Source organism: Podarcis melisellensis (assembly GCF_964234715.1).
Source record: "Podarcis melisellensis genome assembly, chromosome: 11".
Taxonomy (NCBI): domain Eukaryota; kingdom Metazoa; phylum Chordata; class Lepidosauria; order Squamata; family Lacertidae; genus Podarcis; species Podarcis melisellensis.
Window position 1 is genome coordinate 42,925,340 of NC_138543.1, and position 24,037 is coordinate 42,949,376.

Below are 24,037 nucleotides of genomic sequence, written 5' to 3' on the forward strand. Positions count from 1 at the left end.
AATGGGTAACATTTGACCTTCTAGCTGTTTTGCTTTAAGAGCATCTATCTGCACAATGACAGAGGACAACACCGGAAGGTATCAGCAAACCAATTTTTTATGACAAGAGCATTTTATAGATGGACTACAACTGCCCTAGGCCACAATCCTGGCTCCCAGTCACATTTCAGAAAGAACCAGCCGAGTGCCAAGACCAAAGGCCCCTGAAGAGTTCTGGCTGCACTGCTGGACGAAGGACATCACACAGGCCCATTCGCACATTTCTTTCATTTCATCTCTGAAATCTGAAGTGAAAGAAGTGAATGGTTTATTTGCTTACATACATGTGCATCCAACTGACACACGATCACACATGAGCGCATTGCGCCGAACTTAGAAGCGACTTTAAAAATGGCAAAGATGTCCCTAAGAGAGCCCAGAAATGGCACAAAAGGCACAAAACCAGTGCCTAGCAATCCTGCGAGCCTTTGAAAGTGCAATCCCAGAAGCCCTAGCACTGACTGTTGAGGCCCGAGGAGAGCTTGAGTTGAGCAAGGAGGTTTGGAAGAATCAGTTGCGGTGGAGTCTGATGGAATTTGGAAAGTGCTGCTGGTTTTTTAAAGGGTTTTTCAAGGGTTTACAGAGGTTTAGAGGCTTTTCCAGTTGGCACAGGGAGCCAACACACAATTTGTTGTACACTGCCTTGGTATTCTATGGGGGGGGTCCATTTTAAATAAATAAATATAAATAAATGAACTGCATGAGCATACAGTGCAACTAATTGAGCAAGTAGATGCACAGATTGTACACTCACTGAACGTAAGGTACAAATGCCCCTATGTGCTTTACCAGCTATTTATTCCAAAGTACTAAGGAACATGCAGACACACACAAAAACACACCACATGGTTACATTCAGCTTTCCCCAACCTGGTGACCTTCAGATGTTTTGGGCTACAGAAAATGGCTGTGGCTGGTGGGAGTTGTGGTCCACAACATCTGGAAGGTAGCAAGTTGGGGAGGCTGTTTCAGTTCAAAGAGCAACAACATACCCTCAGCATGGGCCCATTTTGAAACACATGTGGCTCGTCGCAGACCACGCAGTATTCGTTGAGCACTGGAATCCGCTGTTCCGCAAACTCAATCGTCTGAGGACAACGAAAAAGAGAACAATACAATCTGCTTAAAATAATTAACAAGCAGCTCCACGTCCTCCAGCTTTCCGAAACAGAGGAGGCATTTTGTCCTACCTGTACGAGGAAGCCATGGTCTCTTATTGGAATGGATTTTGCACCGTAATTTGGCTGTTTTAAAAGAGAGAAAAGTAGCAGCAGCATTAGAGCAAGTCTGGTATACTGAAGCATTAGTTTCAGAAACAGGAGATGCATTGGTCTTTATTATATAAAGCATGAAATTGTTGACATTTGCACCTGGAACACACTTAAGGGAAATCCATGTCTTATTCCAATGGTTTTCACTTGAGCATGTTTAGCAGCAGCAGCAGCAACAAAAATTGGGGCCAAACAAAGAAAACAGGGGCCAAACCATTTGCACAATTAGCAAACTGCATGAATGTCTTTTCAAAAGTAAATAGGTGAGGTCAGGACTGGGAGGGAAGGCAAAGGTTTAAAGTAGGGATGGGGAACACTTTTCATTCCAAGGGCCACATTCCCTCCTGCAGAACCCTTTGGGGACCATATGCCAGTGATGGGTGGAGTCAGTGGCAAAAGTGGGTGGTGCAACAAATGTGAATTGTATTTTCATGGAATAGGCTAGTATCTGTACACACACCCATCTGTATCCTCCATTGAGGCAAACAAGAAGCATTATTGGAACTCCAAGACATATTCTAGCTGGGCAAAAATACCGTATTCAAGGAGGGGACAAAGCAGGGTAGGTGGCCTGAAGGACTCCCCACCTTAACCACATGCCTGAGTCATAGCCTGAATTGAAAGCCATTCAAATAAGCCATTCATGCAATTTGCCAGCTGTGTGCATGGCACTGCATCTTGTTTGGCCCTCCTTTTTGAAAGACCTGCACCTGTACCTAAATATCGTTCTATGTTCTACCAAAGGAAACTGGACACCATTCTTTAAAAAAAAAGGCAAACATGTGTCCTTTTAACACTGCACTTCTACGCATCCATAACCAGATCCTGAGCGAGGCCAATGCTGATCGGAGCTGGGCTTCCCATACCACTTTCCATATTGACTACAGAGATCAGAAAGGGTGTTGTATGAACATCTGCTGCTGAACTGCACATGTTGTGAAAGCAAAAGGTTACCGATTTAATCATCATCAACTCTGGCTAAGAGGGTAGGACTGGGTAAGAGTTTTGCCTGAGATCTTGGGAGTGATGCTACCTCCAGAGTGAAACCATACTGGGTGAGATGAACCAGTAGCCTTGATCGGACATCCGCTAAACCACAGTACAATGTGATGAAAATGAGTCTCCCTTCCCTTCTTCCCTCCCTTCACAATGGGGAATATAAAAGCTTTGACTTATATCCCAATATTCCTCTGAAGATCTCAGGATAACGTATGTGCCTGCTTCCTGACACCCACCAATTTTATGATTACAATCACCATATCAGGGAGGTTAGGCAGAAAGAGATCATGAGCGGCCCAAGGTCAACCCATGGAAGCTTCATGGCACTGTGCCCATATTGCTTATCATGACATGACTGAGCCTAGCTTCCTCTGGGGCTACCCCCGCCCCCCAATTTCCATCTCTGGCAAAAACACCAGGAAGAGCTCAGAAGCTCTTTCAGTTTTGATTAACCACAGATTGGCATGTCACCTGAATCCAAGAAACTACGGTTAATCTTTGAAACAATCTAACTTTTAATCATGGGATGTGCAGCTATACTTATATTAAGCATAGTTTCAGTTTCAGATGCTATGCTAGTGCTGTTAATCAAAGCCAGAGGTGACAATTTCCAGTCTCCTCCTTCCATCCATGCTAAAGATGGAGGGGGGAAATGGAAGCTTACGTAAGCTCATTCCCATCACATATAAACCATTTTTCCCTCATGATCTCTTAACACAGCCATTGTGGAACCTGGAGCACAAATTTACCTCTCTGGTGACACCTACTTTATTGGGTTGTGACTGCTATATTGTGCAACAAGTCCTTTCTCCAAAGGCTAAACTATCATCAAAAGTAGTATTCTAAAAATTAATTACTGTACTTTATCCATGAATTTGCAACAGCAGGAATACCAATATGGTGAGGCGGAGAGAATCTCATACGTTTCATTCTCTTCACATGATTTTCCCAGAACAAATAACTGCTGTCTGCATGAATAATATTTTAAATATCTGTACCAGCACTCAAAATAATAAAGTCATGGCAGAATTACTTCCATGATCATTTTCCTAATCCTTGTTGAAAAACAGACCGTGCCGTCATTATACCTAGAGATGCCTCATAATATTTTGTGGTATTTTTTTAGACATGATTCAATACTTCCTTGGGAGATATTCACAGAATTTACAGTATGAAGCCTGGCTATATTATCACTACTAAATATTGATATAGTATCAAAATGTGCTGGAAACTAAATAAATATCTCTATATATCTTCTTATCTTCTTGATATGGATTAAATATATACCGTTCAGACATGATTTTCCAGCAGGATTGGCACAAAGTATCATGGTTAATGGTTGCCTTCTGTTGCAAGATCACAAGGCCCATTCTTTTAGTCACAGAAATGTTAACATGGCAAAATATCATGCAATACATTTGTTGATAGTAAGTCCCAAGGGGACAGATCAAATCAGAAAGGTTCACCAGTGTGAGTGGAAGCTGAAATGTTTTCTAAGGCAATAACATATATTCAAGCTGGACAAGTTCCACTGACTTAAGTAGAAAATGGTCAAAAATGGACTGTGTGACAACACGTATATGAACAAAGGTACAAATTCATGCAGTTTACCAAAACTCTGTTTCCACTTCTGCATGTATTGTATGTTTAACTCCCTACCCCCCACACCCAGAAATATGTGGAGAAGAAAAAAAGAAAACCCACAGAACAAAACTGGTTACGCACAGCAGATTGTGATGGGGATGATGAAGATGGTGTTAAGATACCAATAAGCCCTGAGGTAAGAGAGAGCCTCCTGCCCTCTGCTATGGTGGGTTCTTTGAAAAGATCCATTTTAGAAGACTTGGGGACACCAGAATAAGTCTTGCTGAGCAACTTGTGGTTCTTCAGCCCGTCTAATTCATCCATCCTAAGGTTACTGGAGTAAGACCTGCTCAAAAGTTTGTGGGGCTTCAAAGTACTGTTGTGCTCACATCGAGTATCCCCAGAGCATGGTCTACTGAGCAACTTGTGGGGCTTCAAAGTGCCACACTCGTCCTGCTTGATGGCTGCTGAGCACGAGTGGTTCAAGAGTTTGTGCGATTTAATGGTCATTGTGTGTTCAGCCCTGGGATCGCTAGACAAGGAGCGGCCAAAGGTTCGGTGGGACTTGGTGACACACGCATCCTCAGCCTTAACTGTGCTAGAACAAGTCCTTCTCAACAACTTGTGGGTTTTTGAGATGCCATCTTGTTCGGGTTTCAGTTTTGATTTGTTTTTCCCACAGCCTGGTGGAGGATAACTCGGCGACCTTGAAAACAGGCAGAGAGAAAAATTAACTGGAGCACAGCTTGCTATGAGAAATACCAACAACATCTTGCTTTTGTTCAGGTCTCAGTTCTTGTCTTGACCTGGAAGTGAACCCTCTTATTCTTTCCCCAGCTCCTTCTTCTTGTGAATGCCTGTCAACAAACCGTCAAGCCAAGCTCCAAACAGGGGAGGGCCACAATTGAGTAGTAGAGTGTATACATCCAAGTTTACTTCACAGCATGAGCAATTAAGACTATTACTGGATAACATCTGCTCTTAAATGAAGCTTCAGGAGAGGCACAACCCCAACACTTCTTCACACAATGACTGACTAACTTGTGAAATTCAGTTTCACAGAATGTGCTAAGGACTAGTAGCTTACATAGCTTTAAGAAAATACTGACAAATTCATAGAAGGTTGGTTTACAGCAGTGGTGTCCAAATCGGCCCTCCAGATGTTTTGAGACTACAACTCCCATCATCCCTAGCTAACAGAACCAGTGGTCAGGGATGGTGGGAATTGTAGTCCCAAAACAACTGGAGGGCCGAGTTTGGCCACCACTGGTTTACAGGTTAACCAAATGAAATTGCTGAAATTAGAGGGAGATAGTACGCATGGTATTCACTCAGAGTACCACTGAAATTGCTGAAATTAGAGGGAGATAGTACGCGTGGTATTCACGCGTGGTATTTACTCAGAGTAAAACCGCTGAAATTAATGAGCTTGAATAAGTTAGACTCATTAATTTCAATGAATCTACGCTGAGTAAACTAGCCAATGTTTCTCATAATTAGATACTGTATTAAGGACAAATAAACTATACAGAATGGTTGGCCATCATCATGTACTTGAGAGCGTTCAGAGACAATTGTCTTCTGCAGCTTTTGGTATATCTACCAAAATTAAAAACAGTATCTTTGAAAGAAGCTACATTGCTTAATTAATCACAGACAGCTTTTTAGTCCACCAAAAATATTTAATCAATTAATGCCAACCTTTGAATCTAACTAGTTAATTTATTAAATAATTTAGCTCAGCCTTTGCCAACCTGGCAGGGGCTGATGGGAGTTGTAGTTGAAAACATCTGGAGAGCAACAGGTTGGTGAACTGATGTAAGCCAATCTCCCTCCCATCCTTTCTAAGGTATGCTAAAGAAATAATGGCATCGATTTCAACTAGGTACCTATGTACAGAAGGGTTCTTCCCATGCATGGGTGATGGAATTGAGACCTAACAGTGGATTCCACCTGCAAAATTTGGGATGACAATTTTTTTGGAATCCCCCTTAGTCCCTTAAGGCAGCTGAACTGTTCCTGCTCTGGAGAATCTTTGGAAGCCACCAGAAAGAGATTTGCAGGGGGTATAGAAAGTGCTGTGGAGATAGAGGGAATTGATGTATGTTATCTCTCCCGCTAGTAGGAGCAATCCAACTCTGCTCAAGGGATGATTCCACCAGCAGAAAACATGTTAAGATCTGAGTCGTTCAAATCACCCACAAGACAGTGAACAAGGCACTTAACACAATAATGCAAATAATCTAATGGAGAAGATGACATATAATTTGAAATTGCAATAAGGACCTCCAGACATTTTCTTATATGATTTAGCACTTCTTTATGACATATACTGTGGAATCATCATATTCAAGACAACCCGTGTCACAAGCCTGGCAAATCTGGAACTATACTTGATGATCTGATATCGTTGAAAGTCTTTACTTGTACTTTTGTTATTTTAACTCATGTGAAACTACTCATTCTACATGCCTATTTTAAGGTTTTGTTTTTCGTATTTCGATTTTTGTTGTTATAATGGTTCTCTGTTTTACACACACACACACACACACATTGGAGTGTAAAGCCTTAATTATTATATCACACCTGTGTGAATTTCCCCCCAGAGCTGGTCAAGCAGATCTGCAGCACTCCTTATGGTAGGCACTTAGCAGCAGGAGCTGAAAATCATATTTAGCATTTTTGCACTCTGCAGTGTTCACCCCCTCAATAGTTGCTGTTAATAGAACTCAACAAGGCACAGCTGAAGCCCTTACAGGAAGTGGGATGAAAGAGATTGTGCAATGGGGACCTAAAGAACTTATTGTGTGAAAAGTCTGAGAAAACCACAACCTTCTGAACTCAGTTTATGTGATTTGCCCCACCTCCTGCTCAGTAGGGCACTGAAGTATTGTATACACAAAATCTAGCAGGAATCCTGATTAGCCCAGGATTCTCCCTTGCATGGGGGACCCCTTCACAGGAACATCAAAATGTGAAAATGGCCTTGCCCAAATTGCATTGCTGCCAAACGCACATCTAGTAGGGGCTTGGTCAGATGCACACATCAAGAATTAGGGGAGGGGATCTCACTGGTATGACATTGTGGTCCCCTCATACATGGAAAGTATGTTTGCAATGATCTGAATGAACCTCTCTCTTAAGGAACCTGAAAGACTTTATTCAATCTTCTAGTAGGATAGCACCGTGCTGTTCCATGATCACTTGTGCCTACCTGCGCAGCGTAGAAAAGATGTGCAGAGGAGATTTCACCTTCTTCTCTGACATTTTTTTGTTGTGCGTACTGTTTGATTTCTCTTTGCCATTTTTCCATTGTTGCGTGACAAACGTTTGCATGATTCTGAAAGTTGAAAACACAGAGACAAATCTTTGATGTGCATCTGCACACATACATAAGACTCAAAAGGGTCCCTTTCCCCCAATCTAACCCTGAAGATTTACTCTTTCTAATTTAACTCACTGGATGTTTCTTACATACAAGACATATATAGAGATAGCCATCCTTAAACACGCCATTGAGAGAAGTGATGAAGCTACGAAAAGTTTTTTAGTTGTATCAGCCTTGAGGCAGGGTGTGGCTTCCAGCCAGCTTCTCCAGCTGGGATTGGCTACTGTTGTACAACCAATGACAACCCTGTAAAGCAGGGATGGGGAACCTGTGGCACTCCAGCTGTGGTTGGACCACAACTCCCATCCTCCCTGACTACTGAATATGCTGATGGGAGGTGGAATCCAACAACATCTGGAAGGGTTACTTGTCAGTCACCCCTGCTGCAATGTGTGAAGGAATATCTACACTCTGCTTTCCTCAACTGGTTGTGTTCCAGATACTGTTGGACTACAATTTCCATCATCCCTGACCATTGATCATGCTAGCTGGGGGCAACAACATCTAGAATGAGCCAGATTGAGGAAGCCTGGACTATATCAATAAAGGTATGACATGATAGACCTTGATCTGTCTTTCTTTGGATCCTTAAAAAACAGGTGCCCATGGCAATGCTGTTATTAATTCAGACTACATCAGTCCAAAAACAGCCAGACACAATACGTTGCAACAAAAACACACACAATATGGGATTTAGTTTTAGCAGAACTCACTTCTTCAGCTGATGCCCCAGTCCAAATCTTTCCTTAGTAGAGATCTGAAATACATCAACGGTGGGCACTGTAGGACAGAAGATATCATTGAAAAACTGAGAGAAGCTCACATATTCCAAAGCCTACCATTACTATAGTGGAGTATTAGAGCCCAATCCCCATTACGTTTGATCAAAATTGTGTACAAGCAAAGATCACAAGACTGTAGAAGAGCTGAACAGAGAAAAGGTTTTGGGACACTGAGACTCGTGGAAGATTGTGAGTTTCCTGCATATCAATGGAAAGGACCTTCCCCACAGGTTCTGTGTTGGTAGAGGCTATGATGCCTAGCAGAGGCCATGCCAGACAGCATCAGGGATAGCCACGAGTAAGCTTAACTGGGTTCAATTTGGAATGGCATTGCTAAAAGCAAGGGGATTTGGACTCTGTTGAGATAGGTTCTGAATTAGCTTGTTTCAATCTTGGGCCCATGTAACGCTTCAGGTTATGTCACATTCTCAAAAACACAACACAGCTGGAGGCTTCTCGCCTCCAACCCCCAGCACATTCCCCCACTCAGATTCCCTTTCTGTAAAACCTACCCAGCAGTACTGGAGTCAATCAGAAAGACTGCTGTGGTGGTTTTGGCCAGACATTTGGATGCTGCAGAAACACCAACCTGGACATAACAAGATATTTTCCTTAGGAGCCCTGGGAAATGACAATTTCCACAGGTCTTCATGCCCACAAAGCATCAGCTGCCCTTCCCAGGGCCACTCTCTTCACCAGGCTATTTGAAGATGGAAAGGGATTTCTGTGGTATTGGGAAGGGCTCTTAAGCCCACCAAATTGTGATCAGTACACAAAACTTCAGAGAGGCATGGGCCTAGTTTATAATTTGCCTGTCAGTTCTGAAATAGGGATGCTCATACTCTAAACTCTCCCAATGGGTCAACAACTTCAAAAAAAAAAAAATCCAAGATGGGTGAAAAGTACCCTTAGAGAAAGGGCAGGGATGGTGGATGATCAGGCTTTCTGAAAAGCAAAGCAAAACAAAACAAAATCTGGAAAATTACCAGATGAATTGCAGAAAAGAGGAGGCCATGGCAGTCCAGCAATAGTGTTGTCAGAATCCCTGGATTTTCAAGAGGGCTCAAAGAGGAGCAGGGGAAAAATCTTAAATAGGTTATTACTTCTTAAGAAACCAGCTGAGGAAAGAGGGCGAATATTTGCACCTTATGTAATGTGGAGCAGGACTCATACGCTTTTAGGAAACTGGCATTAGCTACAACAGGAGCAGCTTTATTATACTTGTATGTGAAATCAGATTCCAAACCTCTACACATGCATTAGCCTGGCATTTTTATTCCATAGGGTTCAAGTGCTTTTTGCACTCAGCTGCACCATCAAGGCTCGCGACCATGGCTTTCAGCTTGTGATTATTGCCACATTAATTTCTTGCAAGGGCAAGAAAGGCAGGTGTTGATCTGGCTGCCCTGCCACTGACTGTGCCTGCTTCACTGCTGGATGCCATCCAAAATCCACAGAAGGGCAGTACCTTTGTTAGGATCAACGAAATAAAGAGCAAGCGTTTGCAGTCTGCAGAACAGAAAACTAGTTCAGGCAAGAAGTTAAACAAGGATATAAAGCCAAGAGCGGTGTAGCCTGCAAGTTACAACACCCATCAACTGGAGTGCTGGGCTGCATATGTTTTTCATGAGACTATTGGACAGGTCTGTCTTTGGACACGTGCAATATTATTTGAGTCACTACTCGGCTGTGGAGAGAGAACCTCTCCTGCTTCCAGGAGAAACATCACCTGAACGCTTTTAATGTAAGTACTGGTGAGACACAAGAGGGATGGGAACAGAGAGAACAGAAAGGGAGACAAAAGTATGGAAAGGTAATGTATAATTTACAAAGCAAGGCACTTGATGTGGATAAAAATTGGCTGCATTCACACAGCAGTTTATTCCATTTCCCCAACATTTCCCTGTTAATTCCAGGATTGTATTTGACCTTTCATAGAGTGTGAAAGCCACTTCCAGAATATAGTGCATTAACCTAGAAAACTGCAGGAGTAAAATGACAAAATTTGGGGCAATATATCAGCAGACGATGCAGAAAAGGTGGGGAGTAGTGACATTGTCCAATGGTTCCCTGGTGCAAATGAAATTTAGTGTGGCATGGTGGTATATTGGTCTAAAAGTTCCATAAGACAACTGATACTGCAATGTGACAGGAACATCAGAGAACAGGACAGAAGTGCCAGCATTATTAGCAGGAAAACGAACACAATATTCCTCATGTCTGAATGCACCCATTGATACAAGTGACAAGTGGGTAGGTGTTGAAATCCTTTTCCTTTGGCTGTTTTGGACTGGAGACAGGAGTGCACAGCCAATGCAGGATTCAACCCCAACCCCAGATGATGTCACAGATACGGCTTGGGGGAAATGACCTCACCGGTCAACTCAAATTATAAACAGGGCACAGATTGCTATAACAAGGAGACGGCTGAGTTCTTTCACGAATGTGAAAAAGAAAACAACTATTGAAAGACGGTCGTTAGTACAAAGATAATAAGTGTTCATCTACCACTTGATTAAAAAAACCCAAACACTTCTTGCTTAATTTTCAAAAGGATGCTACCTCAACAATTGCTTTGAATTAGTGTTAATGGTGATGCTTAGACAAGACAGTGCAAAAAGAAGTACTCATAAAGAAAGAATAGTTTTGTCAAGTGATGAAATTAATTGTGCGAGTGAATGAACAGCTTATCAAATAATTGTGTTGGTGACATAAGAGCTTATCAGAAGTTCATTTCAAAGTTTTTAAAAACTGAGTAAAGGCTGGTCCCCTATGACTGTTGCTATAATGAATTTTCTATGCATAGAAAAATCATAACACAGCTTGGTTTAAGGCTCACAGTGAAATCTTAGTGATACATGTTATTGCTTGTAGGGAACTGAATTTTTCTCTCTCAATGGGTCTCCTGTGTGTCTCAGGACTTTTCTTTTCAGCCAGAACTAACCAGAACTCAGTTCTGGCACTTCTCAGGTGAGCACCATTACCATCATAAGAGAATAAAAGAGTTGTTTGAGGTGCATTCTGGGACCTCTTTTTCTAGAAAAGGGGGAACTTGAAGCCCAGTGATGTAGCATCACAGCCTTTGGAGCATTACGTAATACACAGAAAAGGAAAGGAAGAAACTGGCTGAGGTTTTCAGCAGTAGGCATGCATTCTCCATAATATCTTCTGACTTTCAAACCATTTCCCTCAAAACCCTCAAGTTTCCTGCAAGGTTATCAGAGCTTCCTCAATGAGATCACCACAGTGGGGGGGAAGACAGATTGCCAGCCTATACTGATCTTCCAGTGCAATATGTAGCCATGGAAAGGGTGGCTGGGTTTGCCCTCACTGCAGCCCTGTGTGAATGGAAAGCTGCCACAGATTTGTGTCCCAGAATTCTCTGCAAGGCACCAGGGTTCTTCAGGAGGTAAACAAATGCAAAAGGGTTGCGGGTTTGCTGAGTGTAGGAAGTTGCAAAGTTAAATCTTAAGAAGGATCAGGAATCCTAACCTGATTGAGAGTCCATCACTCTACTTCATTAGCAATCCATTCTGACTGATAATCGCCCACACAGATTTAATAATTGAATTTCTGTAGTATTAACAGCCACCCATTGATTATTGCTATGTCTCGGTCTGCTAAAATTAAACAGCCCTTCAGAAGCCAATACTCTCTTCTTTAGAATATAATTATGCACTACAATCGAGTCTTGTAATTGCTTGGTGGAGAAAAATCATCATGGGCGCCATGTGCAGGACTCCCTACAAAGGCATCGCATAGGAAAAAGGAGCAACAAAAGCGACTTACCGGGGCCATTTAGATATTGCGTGAGTGAACAGTGCAACCGCACAATTATAGGCTCTGTGCGGATCACGTCCCATGCCACTGCAATCTCTTCCTGAATCAAGAGCACAACAGAATCCATTAGCCATTATCATCAGGTTCAAATTCCGCCATTCTCGCTTCCAGGGCTGGCAAAGGAAATGAATGTGCTGGCCTAAGTTGCTGTCTAGATTGATTTGCCAAGGCATGAGTTCTATCAGCTTCTACTTGATATCAGTAACTGGAAAGAGGTTAGTAATAAAGCATGAACTGGATTTTGACAGAAATGGGATTCACAAATGAAAAGAATATGGAACTTTCCCCTTCCCGTGGTACCTATACAAATCTCTGCCATAGGCATCATTTTATCCCATAGGTTTGCAGAAATGAAGCTGTACAAAAGTTAGTCTTCTTGTTTTATTCCCCCAGAATGGGGAGCAAGGGATGGGCTATGCAGGCATCTACGCACTATGGTTTCCATCTTCAGTCACATGCAACCTGATTCTATACAGATTTAACTGAAGTCAGTCCCACTTACCCCCACAGTGGCTTACTCCTTGCGAGTATAGGATGGTTGCCTTTGTCCAAATAAATTCATCCCATTACTTCTGGATATATATATATCAAATATATTTCAGTTTCAGAGTCAGAACTAGGATGGATTCATTAAACTATAGTCTATGGTTAACAACTTTTACTTAGCGAGGTGTGAGTTACAACAAAGTGGGCTGTTTTGTTCCCATAAATTGCCCTGAATTTCCTCCATGAAATATCTACATTTAAAATAAAAGTTCTTCTTCAAGCGTGAGAACTGTTGAAGGAACATACATTCCTATATGGTACAGCTGTTAAATATGATAATGGACAAAGATCTTACAAACCATTTGAATCATGAGAGATTGCTATCTACAAGCCACATCAAAAATGTTAATTCTGAACATAGTAAAAGTTACATAAAAAGATGATTAGAATCCAATTCCTGATTTATTGGTCACAGTTATGATCTCTATACCGATAAATTTTGGAATGAACTAAGCATCCCAGATATTAAAAGCCGACTGAGCAAACCTTTGGGGTTTTGCAGTCATGGAAAAGGTTGAAAATGGTTTTAAATGAAGAAATGATAAAATTTATTCCACTACATTTAAAACAAAATAGTGCTTTCTTTCATAGAGATTTTGGCCTGAACTTTGCATTTCTTGGCTTGGATAACAAATCTTGGCAACTCATCATCTTCCTATAAGAGCCAAGCATTGCCATACACATGCCACCAAATTCTTCTTCAGTTCAGATACTAATCCAAGATGGAGATGAACACAACTCCTCCCTGTCATTGAGAATCCCTTCCCTCTGGGTGTGGAAGGAAAACAGACACTAGCACTGTTTGGTAAGAGTTCACACAGTGCTACAAAAGATAGGTCCTGTCACAGTTCTTGTGCTCCTTTGTGTACAAGGTCTTGTGCAAAATAGAAAACACACAATTTTCTCATGCAACACTAGTGCTAAGGCATGTTGAATTTTTCAACTTTGAAATTCCCAAAATGAGGGGTGCTGAAAAGTTGTAACATGATTTGGGAATTCAAAAGATATTTTGGTTAGATTAATATAATTTAGTTTTGCTTGGTAAAGAAAATGTGTGTAAAATTGCATAGAAATCACTAAAATGATTGCCAAGTACTTGCAGTTGTATATTATTATTATTATTATTATTATTATTATTATTATTATTATTATTAATTACCTGACATGTTCAGAATGTAAAATTAAAATTCTTTGGTTTTCCAAAAGCAGTTTATGTGCTTAATCAAATGCAAACCTACCAAGCTCAATGTTGTCCGATCACAAAAATAATAGCAGATTTGAATTCCTCACATCCAAAAACATATTTTTAAGAACACTCACTGAAGGAATTTGCAAAAATTAAGCTTTACCTCCTAAATTGGCATGCTCTACCCTAGTGTGCAGGAGGCCACTTCTGTCGATGACATATGCCATTCAAAAAGGCACTTTTGGACCAAAACCATCCCTCCATGGAGTAAATTGCTGGAGGATACGCAATAGGGCCCATGCGATGTCTTTCCTGTCTTTCCTAAACTTTACACACTTTCTTGCAAGCACGGAAAACCAAAACCTAACATGAAGAACTATTGCAGAGGACTGTGACACCAGGTCCCTTGTCTCCTGCTATAAACTTTTGATATTAATGGAGAAAGCTGTATCATTTTAAGTCACCATGACATAAATGTATACAACTACACCAAATATTTAAGAGTTGCATGGAACCTATCACAACAATGTTTCCACTGAAAACAGACTCATGCAACAGAAGCTTCTGGTGGTAAAAAAAAGCGATGTGCCAGTGTGTGGCTGACTACACCTCTTGATGAAAAACAAAGGCAGTTATGTATTAATGGTTGCTATATTACCATATGGTTTAATTACTTACATCAAGAAAGCTAACATCAATATGCAGATCAATGTCTACATCATCAATGGCTCCATATTCCCTGAAAGGAAAGAACAACATGTTACAACTAACTTTGATACTTGTGATCATCCAAAAGAGATATCCTATCAGCAGACTGAAGAATATAAAACTAGAAGACAGTCAACCGTGTATATAACCCAGTTTCCTCCAGCATAAAAATGGAATTTCTTGCAGTATTGAATAGGTTCTGTTGCACCCGCGCCAAAATGGTTCAAATGTCACCTCTGGGTGGCTTTTGCTGAGACCATACCTCAGTAGCAGAGCTGATAATTTGCACACAGCAGATATTATGTACAGTCTCCAGTATCTCTGGATAAAAAGCTCATGTAGCAAGTGAAGAGATACATATCTTGCCTCAGACCCCAGAGAGATACTAACAGCCACAGCAGACATTACAGTAGTGAGCTGGATGGACATATGTATAGTCTGATCTGGTAGACAACAGCTTCTTGCGTCTTCAGCATAAAGAAGTTGGAGGAGATTGTGGCAGGATAACCTCCAACAGGAAGCCTTTGGGAAATGAGTGGCATTTTAGCTCACATTTGGAGATGTGGTTTTAACGGTGAAAACGTAGTTTCGTGCTAAGCCACAAAAATGAAATGGAAGAAAAGAATGTGCAGTCCAAAACAGCCAAAATAATTTCCATTCTAAGACACAGCTAGTGCAATGCAGCAGCCCCAAAGATGGAGTTATGAAGCAGCATTGCCACATGTTATTGACTTTCGATCCACCAAGTCATTATTTTGAAATCATTAACATTTGGAAAAAGCCACACAAAATGGACACCTCTGTGAAAGGATGGTTCAGGATGATACACAATGTGTCATTCTGTTCTTTGTACACCTCAACTTGTTTTGTCTGTTCGTGGAAACAAAACCATTGTTCTACACGATAAGGGAAAGCCTGGTCAGGCACAGTGCAACCACTTCATAATACAGTAGTATCTCGGGTTAAGTACTTAATTTATTCCGGACGTCCGTACTTAACCTGAAACTGTTCTTAACCTGAAGCACTACTTCTGTGGAAGCTGCCCAGAGTGGCTGGGGAAACCCAGACAGATGGGCGGGGTACAAATAAGTTATTATTATTATTATTATTATTATTATTATTATTATTATTATTACTACTACTTTAGCTAATGGGGCCTCCCGCTGCGCCGCCGGAGCACGATTTCTGTTCTCATCCTGAAGCAAAGTTCTTAACCTGAAGCACTATTTCTGGGTTAGTGGAGTCTGTAACCTGAAGTGTATGTAACCTGAAGCGTATGTAACCCGAGGTACCACTGTACTAGAATACATCAGAAGGCTGTTGTAAGGATGACTAAAATAGTATATGTAAAGCAATTGAATCATGCAAAAAAAGATTAAGAAAAGGGGGTGGGGAGAACTGCACACACACCAAGGTACATTTCAGGACAAATCCACTGATTTCAGTGGATAAGATTTGATTGATTGATTGATTGATTGATTGACTGATTGATTTATATACTATCCTTCATCAAAAGATCTCAGGGTAGTTCAGTAGATTAAAATACAAGATAAAAGCACAAATAAATAGTCAAATGGATACAGAATATTAAGGCATGGTTGAAGAGGAACCATTTTTGCCCAGCACTTAAAACTATACAATGAAGGCACCAGAAAAACCTCCCTAGGGAGAGCATTTCACAAATGGCGAGCCACTGTAGAAAAGGCCCATTCTTGTGTTGCCATCCTCTAGACCTCATATGGAGGAGGTACACAAAGATGGGCCAAAGTTGATTAATGCAGTGTCTGGGTTGGTTTGTATGGGGAATGGCAGTCCTTGAGGTATTTCAGTCCTGAGCCAGTTAACAATGTACTGAACTCTCCCACTGAAATAAAGTGGTTTGTTTTAAATTTAGCTGGACTACATCTTAAATATTTATGATAAAACAAACATACAATAAAAGCAGTAACTTGAAATATTAGGGCAAAATCAATTGACTGTTCTCTTGTTGAGTAAGCTATACAGAGAAGATGTTATTCCAACAGTGACTGTAAAATGAGCGTGAATGAAATTCAATAATGACGATTTTGCTGTTTTATTTTGTTCTGATTGACTGATTGCATTGGCTGTGCTTTCCTTGTCTTTTTCTCCTGTATTAATATGTTATTCATCACTTTGGGTGCATCTGGTCAAATAATAATAATAGTAATAATAATAATAATTTATTATTTATACCCCACCCATCTGGCCGGGCCTCCCCAGCCACTCTGGATGGCCTCCAAAAAATATTAAAATACTGTAAAACATCAAACATTAAAAGCTTCCCTAAACAGGGCTGCCTTCAGATGTCTTCTAAAAGTCTGGTAGTTGTTGTGACATATAAATAAACCAACACACACAAACAAATTCAAAAAGAAAATTGGAATAGTATTTTAGAACTAGAGCAACCCATCTATATTAAATATTTTGTTCAATATGCCTATGGAGGGAAGAAAACCTGAACTTTAAAGTCCTCCTCTTAAAGCTATCAAGGTCATTGACTGCCTGGCCTTCCTGCTACAAGCAGTAAGCGCAGAATTCGCCAATACATAATATATGCACGAACGTCTAGCACTTCAACAAGATTGCATGTGCCAGTTATGCTTCCATGGTACACTTTACACATTGAGTGTTGAGAGATAGGGCCTTAAGACAAAACCACAGAGTTAAGAATTGGTTTAGCAACACCTTCAACCTATCAAGAGATTATGAATACATTTTTATGGGTCTTCCGTGTTTGCTTAGGTTCTCAATAAATATACTGGTACAAGGCACAGTTTGTTTATTCAGTTTCTCATTAAGTACATGGCTGGGGCATGTTCAATTTCTTTTGTTTGTTTACAATGGGGTGGGATTCACCCAATGCACCCAATCAACAGAAGCCCTGTACAAGGACTTCCACTTGCACAATGGGGCTTATCCTCCTCTCCTCTCATGTATACCCCCCAAAACTGGCTCTGTGGAGGTGAGGAAAACACTCAGAACAGCACGCAATTGGGAAGAGAGTGAGGATCTGGCAAGCTGCATTGCATGCCCAGATGGAACAGTTGTAACAGTCTGACACTGATCTCTACCCAGTATTTTTAAGCCACCTCCATCACAACATGATCCCAGGGTGGGAGTACAATGATAATGTAAAATCACAACAGAATCAACAGTAGCAATAAGAAGTTAAAATCCCAGATAAGGTAATTAAGCCCCAATAACAGCCTGTTGGATGGTGAGAGATACTGGCTATCTCTAAAAAACTATCAAGTGTTAGTATATCAAGGTACCAGTCATATACATCAGTGTTCCCCAACCTTGGGCCTCCAGCTGTTTTTGGACTACAACTCCCATCATCCCTCGCTAGCAAGACCAGTGGTCAAGGATGATGGGAATTGTAGTCCAAAAACAGCTGGAGGCCCAAGGTTGGGGAACACTGGGCTAGATCAGTGTTTCCCAACCTTGGGTCTCCAGCTGTTTTTGGACTACAACTCCCATCATCCCTTGCTAGCAAGACCAGTGGTCAGGGATGATGGGAATTGTAGTCCAACAGCAGCTGGAGACCCAAGGTTGGGAAACACTGATATACATTATGGAGCATTCAGTGCAGTAATGATATCATGGCATCTGTCCTGTCAAGTATGGGGAGGCTACACTGAACATTTGCTATTTGGATTTTCTATTCTAGGCACAAGATGTCTTAGGCCAACTGTGTGGATAATGTCATTATATGGTTTAGCCACTAGGTGGCACTGGATTGAGTTGCATGTTGACGGAACTGAGAAGATTCCTGTTACAGTTGGTACTGTTGAAGAGAGGCAATAAAGTTCTTGTATAGCTTCCTGATTGATGTACCTTACATGACCCTGTATGACAAGTCATGTAATGGTCAAACATGTATAGAAAATGTGGCAGGTTGGAAAATGTGTGAAGTTGCTGGTTGGTTGCGGGGCAGGGAAGATCACAAGGTGATTCTGGTGGAAACTGCAGATATTCCCTAGGTGCCAGATGGACTTGCAGGCTAAAGAATAACCAACAATACAAAGAATGAAAATTCAGAGGAGCCTGTTTTGACCACCAAGGAACTTGTAAGCACTTTCAACAGTGGCACAGAAGAAATGTAAAATGTTTTGGGGTTGTTTGGTTTTCTTCTTTCCTTTTGCAAGCCAGAAGCAGCCAGTTATCAAATGAATTGGGCCTCAGAAGATCACACAAATTATAATGAAGCAGGTACTGAAGAAATTGAGCACGCTGACGTTTTTATAAGAAGTTAACATTTACTTTCATAGCCTGTGGAGCCTGAGGGAGCTTATTATGAAGGTATGCATAACTTCCCCAACTATAGCTGTTATCAGCCTTGCAATTAAATGATTATCTTCTTCATTCCATGTCTGGCCTTTAATTTCCAATACGCTCTGTACTTAATGAATTTCCACTTAATTCAAAACGGCACGTAATGAAAGTAAGATTTTCCTTTAGTCGTATTGTCTAAGGAACTGCAACATACATTCACAAATTCAATTCATATGCCACTCAGCAGAATGAAACAAATGAATTCTAAGGAATATTAATTTGGCTTCACTAAATGGAGAGAGCAACATATGCACAGCTCACGTTCAAATTCTGACAACATTTTATATTTCATTCTATACTAAAATAGAGACAGGCTGAAACGGTGATGAGGAATGGTCACTTGTAAAGTACTCTAGGAACTGAATCCATGAAGATGAAATGGCAAATTAAGCACAATGACAGAAGCAGACTGTTCTTTTAGGTGTTCTTCGAGTTAACTAGACATTTGACTAATCTCTTTCACTAAAATTATGTTGGATATACAGGTACCATAGAGTTTATGAATTAGCAGCCTGACCAAGTTCAGACATAATGCTCAGCCAAACTATGGTTTAGCATGAATAACCAAATGTGTGGGTGCTATAGACTAAGTCAGAGTTTGCCATCCAAACCCAGGCTTGTGGTTTATCTTGCTCCAAACAAACCTTGAGCTGTAGCCCAGGTTTGTACTATGGCTTACCACTTGTAGTTTGTCTTGGGGAGATAAGCCACAAACTTATGTTCAGACATTAATGCTTGAGCCAAACTGTGGCTTAGTTCACAGAGGCATTGTAGCAACAGGACCAGAGAAGGAGCAAAGCAGACACCATCTTTTCTGTTTTGTTTGTTTGTGCTAATCCATGGTTTGGCTGAGTGTTATGGGTGAACTTGGCTAACTATGATGCAGCACAATCCAACGAATGTTTGCTTGGAAGTGAAGTCCCAGTATATTCAAAGAAGTTTAGCAAGTGTGCTTAGGATGCAGCCCTGAACTGCCAAAAACTGTTTATTTAATCACCCAAAGGCTTCACTGTATGTTCAGAAGTCTTCAAATTTCCAAAGACATTTAGCAGTGAAGCCAAGAACAGTATCTTAAATTTCAGTAAATCCAATACAGCCAAAGGGGGAGAAATCCAGATACCTGGAAAAAACAAAACACTATTCAATTTATTTTTCCTTTGTATATGCAGGAAATGAGAGGGCATGCAACTTCTTGTTCTGAAACAGAGATTCCCTGTAGAAGCCTTTATTTACTCAGTTTTAGATACCAGATATACAGCTTGCCCTCGGTGCTAAGCTATATTAATTTGCCATCTTCTTCATAGCTACAAAGCCATCCTTAATTCACCTTCACAAAGAGATATATAGATACCTGAGAGAAACTGCATTTGGCCCATAGATCTCTCTCACTGCTGCCAAGTCCGCTTCCAACTGTGGGTGCTTGTGAAGTTCTCCATCATAACTAACCTGCAGAGAAAAGGGAAAAATATGTTTTGCTGGGAGTTTTTCTTTCTTAGTAACTCCCCCCACAACCCATCTTCAACGACTGGCCCTAAGTTGAGGTCACCTTGTGGCAGAAACACAGGGAAGTGCAAAAACGTATAAGAGAATTTAAAAAAAAGAATTCTCAGTGGATGAAACCAAATGTCCACTTTGCTTTCTGCAAAACTAGGCAAGTGCGTTTAGGATGCCCACAACAAGAACATGGCAAAAGGGTTGATTGTACAGTGGTACCTCGGGTTACATACGCTTCAGGTTACAGACACTTCAGGTTACAGACTCCGAGAACCTAGAAATATTACCACGAGTTAAGAACTTTGCTTCAGGATGAGAACAGAAATCGTGCTCCGCCGGCGCGGCAGCAGCAGGAGGCCCCATTAGCTAAAGTGGTGCTTCAGGTAAAGAACAGTTTCAGGTTAAGAACAGACCTCCGGAACGAATTAAGTACTTAACCCAAGGTACCACTGTATACACTGTTCGGGTATTCACTGAATGTACAGTAGCTTGTAAATTCTGAAATAAATTCAACAGTCCTTGCCTGTTAATTTCCCCAAGCAACTGGCATTTATAGCTATCCTGCAGTTACATTATACAGAGAACAGTAATGATGGGTGGCCTTATACAAATACAGAGGAATAGCGGGAGGAACCAGCTGGGGAACCACCAAGGGAAGAAGGCTCAGAGTCTGGGAACTGGTGGTGGGACAGTGATGGGTGGTCACAGGGAGAAGGAGGAGAAGGCTGGGAAGAGGAGGTGTCAGAAGCTGAAGGGGTAAAAGGGCTCAGTGAGTTGGGAAAGTCTTTGACAGAGAAGTCAAAAATCAGAGGAAGAAGCTGAAGCAGACGAGTGGAAGGAGGGAGGTCAGGAGGCAGAGATGAGTCAGGCTGGTTGAGAGTCATGGGTGTTTTCCTTCTCCTGCTGCAAACAAGCTTTCCTCTCCCCTTGTCTCCCAGAACCAGAAGAGGCATGAAAAGAGTTGAGGAGAGATTGACTGCACACAAGCGCAGTCTCCGATTGATTGCAAGAAGCCCTAGGGAGGAGACATCTGTGAGGTAGTGGGGCTTTTAGTCTCAGCAACTATTTAATGGAGCAAGACCTACAGAGCAAGAGCTGCTGTGCTCATTAGGCCTGAAACTCAGCCAAGTTTGTGAAGATCATGTTTCACTAATGAGGAGTTAACTCCTGCCTGAATTGTGTGACTTACTGACCGGCTTCCTCTGTGGCAGTAGGCAATTGCCTTATACCAAATGGACCGCTGGCCTGTCTTCCTCAGTACTGTCGCTACCGACTAGCAACAGCTCTTTGGGGCTTCAGGCAGGATCTTTTCTCAGCCTGACCGGGTGACACCAAAGAATGAACTTTTTGCACGCAAAGCATACTCAGACCCCAGACTGGTAACACCACCACCCAAAAAAATAGGGTCATAAGAGATTCCTGGTCTTTGGGAGGTTAAATAAATGCAATACCTTCTGTCAATGATCACCCAATGACCGAAAACTCTGATTAAAGGGATCTCTTTGCTGTGTGATCTCCAAAGTCAAACACACACAGAGAAAAAAGAGGTTCTGCAGAGGGAATTTCATTTATTGGATTATTTTGCATTCCCTCTGTACCACAATCCCACACAGTACCAGCAAAAATTCAGTCCCCCTCAGCAGTATTTTCACCTCATCTGGAGCCCTTAAAAATTAATTATCCTTCATTAAATAGTCTATTTTTTCTTGGAAATGTAAATGAAAGGGTTTTGCAAAAAGTCTTTGGGGTAAAAATGAAAAGGAAGGAAAGTGATGCAAACATTATTTGGCCTGTTTAAATTGAAATAGGGCTCATATAAAATGTTAAGGTACATTACTGTGGAGCTAAAATGGCAAGGAAGAGGCTGCATTCCTTCAAACTATCCTGCTTCAGGAGAGATTTTCTTTGTCAGAATTAAATCTTTGTGAATTCTAATATGAACTGACCTGATATGCACCTCCTGGAAGTATGTGCGGATTGCAACAGAACTATCTATTGAATCTTGCACTTCTCCAGTGTTGTGACACAACTAAAAAAAAGTATCAAAATGTGCTTTAAAATGCCTGTTTTGAACGAAACATTATTTTAGAGAAAATCCTTGGAGAGTGTCACAAATTAATGCAAAAATGGGATGGAACTGACACCTGAGTATGAAAGTGATGTATGAAAGTGACATTGACCAAAAAGAAATCCACCTATTCCTAACCTAGGTGCACTGAACTTTGTACTGGGCAGGTATATGTACATTTATTCGGGGTTTTTTTGGTGCACTTAGGGCTTACCCTAATAAAACTTCATATATGTCATGCAGAGTTATTCCCCAGTCTTCCAATGACACCATGCTCTATTTCAAAATGCCACAGCAAGAATCTAAAGATTATTTTCCCCCACAATGGAAGTAGATCAGGCATCCCCAAACTCAGCCCTCCCAATGTTTTGGGACTACAGTTCCCATCATCCCTGACCACTAGTCCTGTTAGCTAGGGATGATGGGAGTTGTAGTCCCAAAACATCTGGAGGGCAGAGTCTGGGGATGCCTGGAGTAGCTGTTTGCATTAGGAGAGTAGCATCCTCCATCGCTCCACTCAACACTTTTAGAAGACACAGGACAGTGGCAAATTATGTGGTTATAACAGCATCACCCGAGAAAGGGAAATCTCAGCATGGGAAGCAGCCACACATCTTGTTGAATTCTTTTTAATAACTACACTGCCATTGAAAGCCTTGAGAAATGGCAGCCACAGAACTGGTGGTGGGATGGTAAGAAGAGAGTGGGAGAGAGACAAAGAGAAGAAATGGGTTCACAATAAACTTACAACAGAATTATAGACAATCTGCCGTCTTCTAAATAGGAATGTAAAAAACTACGGTTGCTATGAACCTGGTGCGGCAGATAGTAGAAAATATTAGTCATCCAAGTAATGACTTGAAAATTTCCATTATCCCTAACTCATCAACCAGACCCATGGGAATTTTCAATGACTCTAACAGCCCATAAAGCTAAGACTCCAATGAAGTCAATACAAAATAGATTTACATTAATATAGTGTAAATAGGAGGGAACAGGGTGGTCTTGTATCTCGTAGAAAGTCAAACGCTAATGTGCAATTTTGCCTGTGATGATGTCAGGGAGTCTCAGACCTTAATCAGAATAGTGAATATGACATTCAGTTCTCCTGCTAAGGGGCTAATGACTTGATATTCAGAGAAGTCACATTCAGCAGATGCTTAACATGACCGGGCCTGAAGCTTAATGCTAAGATATTATTTGTTTGTTTGTTTAAAAACATACTTCTGAAGCAGCTAACAAGTCAAAAAGCCAGACTAGTTAAACTCAACCAATGATTGTTGGGATGCTGGCCAGGAACACACCTGTTAAACAGGATTATTAGAGATGCATACTAGCAACACTTATATAAGAAAGGAATCCGAGATTCTGTCTGGGATACTGCTGAAATCAGGAAATAGCTAGGACTGATGGGATATCCGGAGGGCACCAGGAAATTCTTTTCTTGGGGAAAGCCTTTAAAAATGTGACCCCTTACCTACACTCTGAAGAGTACAGCTAAGTATCTTGAGAAATGAAAGAGTTTTGTTCATGGGTATGGACCTGAGCAGGATGCATTTGCCCAAGCAGCAGATGTCTCTGTGTGTATCATTCTATCAGCCTACGTTGGTATGTGTTTCACATCTGTCTTTGTGTATGTGTGTGCACAGGGATTTGTCTGTCAAGACGGCCTGTGCACCAGTCTCTGCTTGTGTTATCCATCTGTCTGGGAACTTTTAAAGGCAAATCTTTTCTTTCTCTAGGTAAGTTTGAATAAGCCTTTTTTTCTGGGAGAAG

The 24,037-nt window shown here is 41.3% G+C and overlaps 1 protein-coding gene across 6 annotated transcripts in view; it reads right to left on the reverse strand.

Moving 5' to 3' along the window:
* PARP8 (poly(ADP-ribose) polymerase family member 8) overlaps positions 1 to 24,037 on the reverse strand; it is a 173,379-nt gene that overhangs the window by 41,173 nt on the left and 108,169 nt on the right. For 4 of the 6 annotated variants that reach the window (XM_081929646.1, XM_081929648.1, XM_081929647.1 and 1 more), the window contains 8 exons: positions 20,051 to 20,145; positions 14,314 to 14,374; positions 11,853 to 11,943; positions 7,995 to 8,061; positions 7,108 to 7,233; positions 4,014 to 4,599; positions 1,230 to 1,283; positions 1,032 to 1,127 (listed from right to left, as the gene is read on the reverse strand). In XM_081929646.1, the coding sequence (XP_081785772.1) occupies positions 1,032 to 1,127; positions 1,230 to 1,283; positions 4,014 to 4,599; positions 7,108 to 7,233; positions 7,995 to 8,061; positions 11,853 to 11,943; positions 14,314 to 14,374; positions 20,051 to 20,145 (1,176 nt within the window). The remainder of the gene's footprint in view (positions 1 to 1,031; positions 1,128 to 1,229; positions 1,284 to 4,013; positions 4,600 to 7,107; positions 7,234 to 7,994; positions 8,062 to 11,852; positions 11,944 to 14,313; positions 14,375 to 20,050; positions 20,146 to 24,037) is intronic. The other 2 variants (XM_081929650.1, XM_081929651.1) reach the window with 1 other exon arrangement.